Source organism: Zonotrichia leucophrys, chromosome 7 (genome assembly GCF_028769735.1).
Source record: "Zonotrichia leucophrys gambelii isolate GWCS_2022_RI chromosome 7, RI_Zleu_2.0, whole genome shotgun sequence".
Classification (NCBI taxonomy): Eukaryota; Metazoa; Chordata; class Aves; order Passeriformes; family Passerellidae; genus Zonotrichia; species Zonotrichia leucophrys.
The window spans coordinates 32,197,008-32,209,817 of NC_088177.1; the positions used below are offsets into that span (position 1 = coordinate 32,197,008).

Consider the following 12,810-nt stretch of genomic DNA (forward strand, 5'->3'; position numbering starts at 1 on the left):
TGTCTGATGACAGAAAAGGAGAGCAGGTGCTGAGGAAGAAGGAGAATTGACCACAACTGACAATGATATCTTGTTCCCTCTTCCAGACACTGCTAACTAGCCATAAACTGCAATAAATGAAGTTTTGTCAGTCTGCCAAATAGATCTATGCATTCCCATTACACAAGTGCAATTATTTAGTGTAACCTCTGAATAATATCTTTAACTCATTGTGTTCCTACTCAGGAAGAAAGAAGCATAATGCATTGAAAAAAATGCCAAAAAAGCCCGAACTAACCTAAAATCATGGGGGAGACTAAAGCCCCCACTTAAAGTGTTAAAGAAAAAGACAGCAGTTTTTCTCTCTCCTCTCAGAAAAATGGAAGTCAATTAACATTGACATTTTCAGACTGTAAGCCATGCAAACTTAATTTTCAAGGTCTGGATTAAAAATAAAACTGTAAAGATTATACTGTCCTTACAAACCTTTGTAAGGTTACTGCTGCCACTATATTAGCTATGAAGAAAGTCTGAAAGATTTATGTAGTTCTGTCTTGCATTTTCTTTTTTTTTCTGAGTAAAGCAACTCAGAGTAGAATTAATTGTTACTTGAAGCTTTGTCTAAGAGAAGTGATACCTGACCCCAACTGCTGCACACCAGGGACAAGGGGACACCAGGAGGCTCAGTTGGGTAGGATGGCTTTGGTGCCTAATGAGCACTAATGAGTTGTGTCAGGGATGTGGGTGATAACCAGGTTTCCTCTGACATTAACTTTTAGCCATAGCTGAAATCAAGAAATCAATAGTATCATCCAGTGAGGTGCGCTGGCTTGAATTAATATGTAAACACCTGAAAATTGGTTTTCCCATAATCAGCACTTTTTAATGTTCATTCAGCTAGAAGATAAAATAAAATAAAAACACAAGAGGAGGCATTTGTCTTCGACACAAAATCATACAAAAAGTCTTTTTTTATTAAATATACATTACTTACAGTTTAAGTCTTTCTTCTGTACAACAGTAACCATAGAAAACAAAAGAAGCTAAGGCTAAATTTTTTCAATCCCTTAACAGGGTATTAAGACATGTTACATTGTCTACAAAACTGACTTAGACTGAGGCAACGTCCTGTGGAATTCTCTTTAGAAAACCAGATAGTGAAAGGGGAATAATCTAAATCTCCATTTTGCTTTTTACTGTAACTGAGAGACTTGCTTTACCCTTGGACAAACCATTAAAAAAAGTCCTTTTTTTTTTGCTTTGCTAATAAAATGAACAGAGCTCTGAGAGATTTATTTAATAAAATTTGAGTAGAACAAAGTAAAATGAATGATGAAGGGCTCATCTGTAGAAAGAACCAATTTTTTATTATTAAAAATACCTAATCTCAGCTGCCATTTTGCTCTTTTTTTTTTTTTTAAGGGTGCCTTTATCCATTAAAATCCATAAAATCCTTCCAGTGTTAGTGTGCTGGCTCCTGAATTGGCTGACAAGACACTGCCCACAGACCAACCTTCCCAAACCACAAATTTTTAGAAATTCCTGGAGGTGACTTAAGCCATATCATGGGCTTTGTGGAGTTGAAGTTCATTGCTGTATCCCAAATTTTATCCATACTTCTGCTAGAAAACAACACAATTTCAGTGAATGCAACTCTCCTTGACAGCAGTAAGGGATGACAAACATGAGGGCCTGACTTGGATTCATGTATGTCAGCCCCAGTTTGCAGGAGATCATCAAAGCAAGAGCAATATGAGGCTAAATTCATCAGTGATGTATCTACATTGACCTAAACAGGGTTACAACCAGGTCTGAAGCTCTCTTGTTTCTTTCACAAAGGGGGTTTCAAAGCAGGTCAGGTACAACAATGCTAAGGTTCTCACTATCATTTAGATATAATGGTCTGTGTTACAGATTTCATTTGCAAAAATCACAGAGTAGAGATTTTTGTGATGTCTGAATAAAAAAATGTACCTGTTTGCTCTCCTTAGCTCCTAAAACTTCAATTCCACTGTGTTGTGAATGGAAAGTGAGGCTGTGACTGGCTGTATCTAAGCTTTACCTAAGAAACAACCCTTCTTCTTGCTTGACAATATGGGTGCTGCATCGGCAGCAATGACAAAACACATCAGGAAAGGATGTGCCTAAAGGACACAAGAAGGAGCTGTAGAGGGCGTGCAAAAATGAGTAAATAATTTCCCATGCAGAATTAGTTCCAAATGGACTCTATTTAGGGTTGTGGGATTGAAATTTGTGAAGAGAGTTATGACTAGCATATCAAAAATTAAGTAGTGTTGCAATGTGAACAGCACTCAGCATCTTAGAAAAAAGCTGCCACAAGCATCCTAAACGAGGGAGTGGAAAGTCTCTAAGCAAACACGATTCTTTGGATCACCTGCTGTGCCTAACATTTGATTAAATGTTATGATTGTTTGAGTTCTCCTTTGGGCTATCTGGGAGAGTTCCAGCAATTTAACTGGGGAGATCTGGATCTGGTATCAGCCAGAGCTTTGAAATCCTCTCCCATGTTTGGAGCACATCTCTGATACTTTACAGATCATCAGGACAACTACGACCATGTTCTGGCAGACTAAGCAGCAGCAATTCATTCCCTGGCAAGAAAACCTACCACTGAAAAATACCCAAAAGCCTCATATCCACCTGCTGGCTACCATGTGTGGCTTCAAACACGAGTGTATGTTTTCCAAGAGCTTTTGCCTCCTTCACTGCCCCATCCCAGTGGTAGTTTGAAATGTTAATGTCCTCTTTTCCCCTTACAGGTCACCACCTCCAGGCGACTACCTTTCCTCGATGGAGTGCTGTCTCCCTTCTGGTTGAACACCCAGCTGAACTTTTGGTTTCTGTGACTGCCAGGAAAAAAATCGTAATCTTAATTTGAATTGTCAAACAAGCTCCTCTGACTCCTAGCAACTATTTGATAGCTTCACATGTTAATGAAAAACGAGGAATGAAGAAAACAGAGGTGAACTAGATATAGAGTGACACTGTCAACACAAACTGTTGCCTTATCCTTCCTTAGCTCGGCTTGTAGACTCAGCACATTACAAACAACAAACAACGAGCTTACAAATTACAAGAGTTCACCAGAAAGTGTGCTTTTTCTCCAATTTTTGTTCTTGTCATAGTAGCTTAGTGCAAAAGATCACAAAAATAAGCACCAATACACTGAAATATTCAAACTCTCTATATAGGCATGTCTTGAAATAAACAGTCAAAGAAAAAAAGCTACTTCAGACCCAAAAGAAGAATGTGTTTATAAGTTTCATGTACAAAAGTAGCAGGGAGGAGGGAGCCGCCCACACTGAAAGAGGACATGAAGAACTTTCCACTGGGAAAGAAAGTGCAGCAAACTGCAGAACCCAAGGGAACAAATCATGCTTGGAAGCTGTGATGGCGACCTGTGAATAAAACCCCCAAAACTTCAAGGCATGGTGCAACTCTAACTTGTAGTCAAGCAAGAGGCCTCCCACCAACCTCTAAAGACGCTGGGTAAGGCCCTTGGTGTGGCAGGGGGGTAGCTATATCACTTGGCTTGTTTGGTAAGTAGGCATTAAAAAACTGCATGAAAGCTTTGAAATAGCACTCACAAGGTCTCAGACTTTGCTCAAGTATTTCATGAAGGATTGCTTTCTGAAAAATAAAATGGAAAAAAAGTCCTTCGTGTCTTTGGGAAAAACAGCAGTGCAGAAGAATATTTAAAACTAGTCTTGTTTAGAGTAAACTTTGTGTAGGTGAGAGTGACAACAATGGCATGAGATGGATCACAAAGAGGTCAAGTTCCTCCTCTACACTCTTGTTAGTTTGAAGTGGAGCATGCATGTCAAGTGACTGGCTTCCTTACAGAAGGAAGGTTGATTCTGTTCTGAAGATGGGGTTTATTTTTTCAGGGATTCATCTCATTGAGAACTTAGGGTTCCTGGATGGGAACTTATTATAATTGGAAAAGCCTGCAAGTATCAGACATAGCTACTTGGGGTTAACAGATGCCAGGATATGGCAGACAGGAGACTTGGATCCTTCCTGGAAATGCAGAGATACCAGGTATCATCTCAAATGGCACTAGACATGTAGAAAGGCATCTGAGAGGGCTGAGTTAGGTTTAAAGTCAGAAATGTGTGGATCTGGCTTCATGTATGCTATCTGCCAAAGCTCCCATGTGAGGCCAAAAATGGATGTGGATCTAGAACAGACTAAAAGGAGAATTATCCACTTCCCCACAGGTTACTGATCAGATTGTCACCAGCTCAAAGTAGTATTTTGAAACTCAATTTTCATGTATTTGCCTACAAGGAGATTTATACATTTACTAGGCAGAGATGTTTAGAGCAAATTTGAGAGTAATTTAGATGCAACTTCCTTGATCCCAGTTATCACCTCAGTAAAAAAATAAAAAATGTCACTTGTAATACCTGTGGAGACGTGTCTACTTGATCTTCAAAACTATTGTAAAATTTGGATTCATTGGCAAATTCTGCTATAAGTAATTTCTCTGTTGCCAGGAGACTACCCTATCTCTATAATCAATGGAGAGAAAAAGGCATCTCTAGTGACTCATTTAATCTTACAGGATGTTTGAGACATTTTCCCTGTCCTCACCAACCACAGGGCTGGACAGGACTGGATGACAATTGTGGAACAGACAGCTGGTAAAACCAAATGCAAAATGAAACAAACCCAAAAGATAAAAGCAATATCCAAGTGCTTCATAGGTCTCAATCTTATCGTCAGCAAAATCAATACTGACTTCATTAGGAAAAGATTCATAACCCCTCACCATAGTGAAAAAATATGATATATTGATTGCTCCTCATCCAATATGTGAAATATGTGATCAGCTAAATGCTAATATAGACAAAGATCTCATTAAAATAAAGGTTTGGATTACACTCTAAAAATTGAGCAATTGATAAATAGGATGAGTAAAGTCTAGCTAGATCAGGTTAAAATAAAGCCAAGAGAAAGCATCTTGTTTTTGTAATCTGGTTGTAATTTTAACTTAAATATCAGGGGCACCTCATGACTGAACACACTCTGATAACCACACAGCTCTATATTGTCATTTCTACAGTCCAGGTGGGAATTCTGGCTTAGCCCATATGAGTTAAAAGTATGTCTTTTATTTAGCTTTTTCACCGCAGACATAATCTAGGTGTGGAGCCATGGCAAGAACAAAAAGAAATAAAAACAGTGTACATTTTAAAAATTGACCCAAACCACTCACACTTTCTTGTCTCTAATAAGTGAATATGGACAGATGAAATACTAACTGCCAATTACCTAGGTAACTTACTTAGGACCAAAGTTTTACTTCCAAAAGAGAAATGGGACTCAATTTTCAAAGGTATTTAAATGTCTTGTAGTATATTAGAACATTCCACAGCAAGGCAGACACAGAAATTAATGTGAGTTAAAAGCTCATTTTGTTTAGTCACTTAAGCATTGATCCACATCCTCAAGAGACTAAATTCCTTGTAAAGCCTATCCTTCACCCAGGTGGCAGCCAAACTAGTTGGAGTTAGCTTTCTGACATCCAGCCTTCCTTTGCTTTCTATAGCCAGGCACTGGCATTCACGGAGAGTCAGTCTGCATGACTAAATATCTTTATAAGCATGGCTATTATTGGTCAAGTCCTTTCTGGAAAACAGGAATTTGCAGTGCTGAATCCATATCTAAAATACTTCATAATTTCACAGCTTGCCTAACACCAATAATTTTCATAGGTTACATATCATATCACCAAGAGAAAAAAAAAAACAGACAGTATCCTTCTACCAGTCCCTTACTTTTATTATGAAACTTGTCTTGGGGAAGGAAGAAAACCCAAACTGCCTCTAAACAACTCTTTGGCAGTCTCAGGTTTTCCACTGAAATGAAATCTGAAAATTTATGTAAAAAAGTATTATCCCCTGGCTTTACTTAAAAATATTATCTAGAACGACAGATAAAAGGAAAAGGGAATACACCCCATTTAAAAAGAAACATTAACAAAAATAGCAGAAATGGCTTTAAATAGATGGGAAAAGAGTTCTAATTTGAACGAAGGAAAATGAATTGTAGCTCTAGTAGATTTTTTAAAAACTGTATTTCTTTTATTAAAAAAATTAATTGCTTTTAACTGATATTGAAGGAAATTCAATTATGCCCTCACTAAAAAAAGCATTAGAGCAAAACAAAAACCAAAAAAGGGTATATATTTAGAGTACTTCATTTAGTATATTTTAGCTATCTTTAATAAGAATAATTTGACATCCTGATTTAGAAGTCCATACAAATTTGTTCATTTGTTCAGCCTTGTAGCATAAAAATCTTCTTGTCTCAGTACATCCACAGGTATAAATGAATGTCTTTGTCTACTAATGCCTACATTCATATGAAGTTCTTTCTTTTTACAGATGCACCCCAACCTAGCTAAATTTTCAGGGTTTTACCTTCCTACTCCATTCTTCATGTAGCCAATTAATCACATTAGCACATCAGAGATGTCTCGTACAGAGGCCATTTCAGAAAAGATGACTCAAACACAGGCAGAGGCGCCCATGAACTCTCCTATCCTCCCTTCTGCCATGCCAAACAAAGCTGCTTGATCTGCAGCAAGGAAAGAGAAAAGAGAATTGCTTTGCCAGGATTTTACCACCAAAGACAAAGCAACATAAAAAGAACCCAGCTACTCAATCCATCATTCCAATACTCATTACACAGAAACACTGTCAAATAATTGTGTCACCCAAACAGCCAGTGTGTGGCAAAATGTCTGCAGTTGACCATGGCTGAGGAAGAACAGCACCAAACTAGTTTAAATAGAGACAGCTTTATAAAATTGCTCAGGGAAGAGTTTTGGTTATAGGGCTGGCCTCATATTCCTCTTCACATAAGAATGATGCTACTCCGAGACTGCTTTCTCTTCCCTGAATGCTCCAAAAGAAGTGGTAAAAAATCACCATATTCAAACAGTCATTTATTTATTTATAAATAAATAAATGTCTGCTCTCTCCTCTCATAAAAAAACTCAAACAAAGAACTTCAATCAACACCAACATACCTTTCCAATGGACTGCCTAGAAAAACAGCACCTGTTGCAAGCGTAAGCTCATCTCTAGTTTGCTGTGGGCTGCTACCTCATACTGAGATTCCTTAATTTTAAATCTACGTAAAAAGGACCACTGTGTGGAAACCCCAGGATGACTGCACAGGGAGTAGGGCAAAGAAGGAGATTTAGCTGCACAATCAATTGCTGCTCGAATTACATCAAGAGTATTGCAATGAATAAGATTTTTCTTCCCTTTGACTTTAGGCTTAATTCTACCACCAGCAAATTCTACATCCTCTTTAGAAGCCCTGCAAAGGCAGATGTCACATGCACACAACAGAGAGTTCAAAACCTCACCGGCCGGGACTCCTTCACTTCTTACCCTTAGGATGTTTGTGATTGAAAAGGAGGTTTTTCATCCTCACACTGTAACCATGCAGCACAAGTAAAAAGGGCAGAACCTGATTCTTCAGTAGTGCTCCCAATCAGGAAAGGGCAAAAGACTTTAAAAAAAAGCGTGAAGATTAATTTGAAGTAGAGTATTTGGGATCTCTTTGTTTGCCTAGTGTTCTTCCTTGTAAAGAAGGTTTATCAAATATTCATCTTTTTAGACATGACCTCAGATCTCTCATTATTTAGTTTTGGAGAAGGTATTCCAATTTCTACAAACAGGAAATACCAATCAATCTTTCATGCAGTTTTGGGAGGCTTTTTAAAGTAGTATGACTTTTTTTTCTTTTTTCTTTTTTTAGAAGAGCTGGCAGAAGGTGTGAGTCATATTTAAGATTAAACTGTTTTGTTTTTTTCTCATCTATGTTCTTTTTCTTTTCCACAGGGGCAACAGCGTTTAACCTCAGTGTGTGATAATCCTCCATGTGGCATGAACAGGCATATGCTGCATTTCTAAAATTTCAGACAAATATAGAGCACCTAAGTCCTAGCAGCTTCCTAAACCCCTTGGAGCTTCAAGCTACTATTTTCCATGCTTCAGCTAGGGTTATACTAGTGTATGCTGGGTCTACGTAGCCAGCCTTATGAGATGGAGGTGAAAGAGGTGCATGGGAATGATATTTATTGTTGATACATATATTGTTGGAAAAGTACTGAGAAGCCTAAAAGTTACAGTAAAAGGACAGGAGGTTGGGGGAAGGAGCTTAATGAGGACAGTTTTATTTTCCTTTATGCCATACCAGCTTTTCAACTGGTACAAATTAATTTAACACCATTTAAATCAATAGACAATATATCAATCAATATCATTTGAGAATTTGGCTGGTTCTTTATGGTTGTTGTAAATGAGCCCATGAAATAAATCAGCTGTTTTGATCTCATTCTTTCCCTCTATCCTGTCCCAGTATCCGCAGAGCTATGTGTTCAACTACTTTACCTGTACTTTACATAGTCCAGCTCTAGTGTAAAAGCAATGACTTAAATGTCTCCAGAGAAAAAAAATAACAACAAATAAATGTAGGGGCTTTGAAACATCCAAGAACTGACAGCAGAAACCAGGTGTGCATGTGGATCTTATTTTGTGTAGGATGGGGTAACAGGTCTCTTGAGCTGCAGAAGTAAACTGTGATTGCCAGGCTCTTGTGCAGAGAATGAGGCACTGTGATTGTTCTCAGTGTTTCCTGTGCAGGGCAGTCTTCTCCAAATGAAAAAGAAGCTAGCAAAATATGAGTGTTAAAAAAGGACAAAAAAATCCAAAAAGAAAAAAAATCAAAAAGAAAAGAGGAAGGGAGAAAGGAATAAAGAAAGGGAGGTTAGGGGAGGAAGAGTAAGAAGAAATTGCATTGTCCATCAGATAAAATATTCCCGTTTGCACTCGCTCACTGTGTTTTGCAAGTCAATGTCAGCTTTAAAGGAGCTCTCAAGGTTTTCTGGGTATTCCTTCTCCTTTTTCTGGCTATTTCGATGTGCTTGTTTGTGTTGATAGAGGAATCTGCTCATGATGGCAATGATGCAAAAGATGATGAATATCACAACTGCTATTACACCTGTGAAGGGGTAAAAAAGGAAGGATAGAAAGAGTGAAAACCAAAACGCTCCGTTACCTCCAAAATATGTTTACCCATGCACAGCAGCTAGTTGGTGTGATAGATCAGTTTATCTCAGTCCATACACAACCATAAGCCTCTATCAAACCCTCCCTGGTAGTTTTTTATTTCTATTTTGTCACCTTAAGAACTCTTAAAATAGACCATGTATTGATATAATTGACCTAATTTCTGAAAAATTATGCTTTCACTGGAAATAAAGTTAGTTCAGTGTGTTTGTTTGCTTTTAAAACACTAGATCTGCTCATACAAATTCCTGCTCTGTCATATTTTCTTCTTTTATCTCTGGGAACCTTGCATGAGCCTTGTACACTTTGGTTTATAGCTTCTAGATATTATCAAAGGCAGCTCACTACAGGGCATACTATAAAATAAACAAACAGAGATAAATTGTCTTCTAGGCCATTATAGGAAAATTAAAACCACACATGAAATTATGAGGACAATGTTCCCCAGTACATAAATTCTTCCATATGACCTGGTGAGTTTCACTACACCACCGGATTACAAAGAGAGAGCTCAGGAAATACAAGATATGTGAATTCTATGCAAAGTATTCACCAGGGTGGTGTGTAAAAAATGGCTGCTTAGCTGGGTCTTAGAGCACAGAGTCACATGGAATCAGAGAGCACCTGAACCTCTGGAAATCATTTTGTCCAGATCCCTGCTCAAGCAGGCAGGCAGGCAGAGTTCAGCTGTATTTCAAAAGATTCAGGTTCCTGATAATCCATGTGTCACCACAATAATCCATAATGCAGCTGCCTACCTATGTAGTTTGACAGATACATGCTAAGAAACAGAGCAGATACTAGACCTGCTTCAGATTACCAAAAACCCCCTTGGACTAGATTTCATGGAGCCCAGATTTAAAGTCTCCTAGATTTTTGCCTCGACAGAATGATGTTTTGACTGTAGTCTTTAAAAATGAAGTTACCTCCAATCACAGCTGAATCACTTCTGACTGCATTGGTGAGAGGTTCTCTTTCATCTGTCTTCCCAAAAGGATCTGCAGTTGGTTAAACAAAAAAGAACTTATTTTCTGTATCAACTGTTCATTTTCCCTGTGGCTTAGACAGAAGTGCCCTCTCACTCTCATGAATTCTACCTGTTTTCAGAAGATGTAATTTGAGGGATTGGAGAACTGAACCAGAAGGGTCTGAAAAATAAAATGAGTTTGCAGAACAATTTTATTCTACACCTTCAGGAGCAAATGCTATTAAGAGCATATGTAAAAGGAAACAGAAAGTTTCACATTAACACCTGAAAGTGTTGTTTCAGTTCATCAGAAGAATCAGAGAGACATTTTAACTAAACATCCTACTGGGAGCTTTTCTCAGTCGGAGATGTATTAGTATCTTTTTTATTGTTACCTAAGAAATGATACTAGAAATAAGCCAAAAGAAAGGGATCCTGGGCAGATTTAGATCTGACCTATCTTATAGATGAGATATACAACTTGAATTCAATCCCAAAAGAGAAGCAGTCTCTGCTTGGCACATCTCATCTACTACATTTGTGGGACTGGAACGGGAATAAAAATGGACTTTTACACACAAATAATATAGAATGAATCATACAAAAGGTTAGACTGGAAAGGAAATCTGAGGTTATTTATCCTAATCTCAGGCCTCTGATCATAAGCTAAAACATGGCTAAATTCAAAATTAGATCACGGTAATAATATTGTACATCATCAGTAGATTAATCTCACTTTATTTTTCAGTATACATGAGTTATATAAATCAAAACTAGCAATTTAGGACTTTTTTTAAAATTTAGTCAAAGAGGAGAACAACCTACAATTATTTTATACCCTAAGATGGCTGTCAGAAATTGATAGTGTGACTCATTTCTTTTCACAAACTAGAAGAGGAGAGCATTCATTATTTCACATTGAAGGTGAGTTAACTTTCTGGATAATGGAAGTTTGGTGAGATATTTTTTACCCCATCCCTCAGCTGAAGCCAGTGACTTCAGAGACAATTAAAAATTTACATCTGTTCTACAACAGTTCTCCTGTACTACAGAAAAAATCACAACTGGTGCCAATGCATGGCACTAGTCAAAAAATAATGAAAAATTATTAACTATGTACGAAAAAGTATGAAATTAAATTTTTATTAAAATTATATAAGATGTTATTTGTGCCTAAAAGACTATTTAAGATTGACACCTAATGCAATCAGCACTTCACTATTTTTAGTTACTGGAATTTAAGCACTGAGAAGAAAACAGAACAAAAGTTGAAGAGCAGTTTCAGAATGGAAGCAACAGCCACAAGCCCCAAGAATTACATTTTGCCTGAGAAATAAAATCAGGATACAAGGAGAGGATGGTTTTTTACAGTGCAGCAGATGGCCTGTAACAGCAGAGCCATCTCCACTGGGAACACAATACACTCTGAAGCCAAGGAATAGCAACACTGGGTCTCATCTAGGACCTTAACAGGACATCCTCCTCCTCCTCTGAGATAAAACTGATGGCATTACAGCTTGGTTCACTGAGGTTGGAAGCCCTGCTGAGGTCACAAGGCTCCCTAGAAATCATCTAGTCCAACCCCCTACTCACATCCAAGTCTATTAGGGAAAGGTTCTCAGGGCTGTATCCATTTGGGGTTTGAATATATCCAAGGATGAAGACTTTACAACCTCTCTGGGCCTCACACCACTCCTCTTACCAAGTCTGTATCCTGTGGGATTCTCCAAGCAGGTCCATGAGAAGGTCAAAGCTTGCAGTCATGCATTTCTGCCTTTTTTCCTTCCTCTGAGGATCCTCAACTTCACCATCTCATGGTTGCTACAGCCCAGGCTGTCCTGGCATATCCCTACCCAGTCAGAGCTTGTTTGGAAATACCAGGTTCAGCACAATGAGCACAGTGAGACAGAACTTCACTGTTTAAGGTGCCTTTCAGAAGCAAATCTTTTCTGTGTAGTTCCAGACTTAATTAAAGTATCTGACTTTTTTTTTTTACTTTAAATTCTTCAAGAGATGCTCTCAGGGTACAGGCAGCTCAAGACTCCACCATTCATACACCTGAATCTCCTCTGTAATTTTTACAGCAGTTTAATATTGAGAAAAAATATAGGAAAAGTCTATTATCTCTATACCATCAATACAGAGTTCAAAATAACAAGACCTTTACATGTGCCTCAGCGAGGAAGAAGGTGATCTGCAGATCTTTGTTAAAGATCAAAAACCACAGTAAGCCACCTCTCATTTTGTGCTTCCTCATCAGAAGAAGTGTGTTCAGATAACTGTGTGAATGGATTTTATTCCATATCTGTCTGGAGGAAACTTTTTTGAACACAAGTATTCCTTTCTGAAGGAAACAGCTTCAATTGTTTCAAGTTACAAATATAGAAGGCTTTTTTCACACACTTTAAGAGTTTTCCTAGTGGGCTTTTTTGTTGTATCTGCACATTAGAATATCGACATAGACATGTACAGCCTCCTTTGAAGTTCTATTTTTCTTCACAGACATTCAATAATGAGAAATTGGAAGTGATGAATTGAGATATGAACACTAAATTTGAAAGTTAATCCTTGACTCTGTTTTCTTTTTATTTCTTAAAATGTGTCCTTTGCATGTGAAAATGTAATGCTCAAGTACATCTATAGAAATTATAATTTGCTACAAATTGGAATTTTTTTTAAACAAGAATCAACCACCCATTGCTTTTACTTTAGCATATAAAGACATGAAGTCTTCAGAGCTCACTTGTTCTA

At 37.7% G+C, this 12,810-nt stretch overlaps 1 protein-coding gene across 2 annotated transcripts in view; it reads right to left on the reverse strand.

Annotated features, from left to right (window-relative positions):
• Positions 1 to 932: 932 nt before the first annotated feature.
• The window catches only part of CNTNAP5 (contactin associated protein family member 5), a 267,969-nt gene continuing 256,091 nt past the window's right edge, over positions 933 to 12,810 (reverse strand). For both annotated transcript variants that reach the window (XM_064718412.1, XM_064718411.1), the window contains exons 24-25: positions 10,019 to 10,090; positions 933 to 9,024 (exon numbers count right to left, since the gene is read on the reverse strand). In XM_064718412.1, coding sequence (XP_064574482.1) covers positions 8,828 to 9,024; positions 10,019 to 10,090 — 269 coding nt within the window. In that variant the 3' untranslated portion in view covers positions 933 to 8,827. The remainder of the gene's footprint in view (positions 9,025 to 10,018; positions 10,091 to 12,810) is intronic.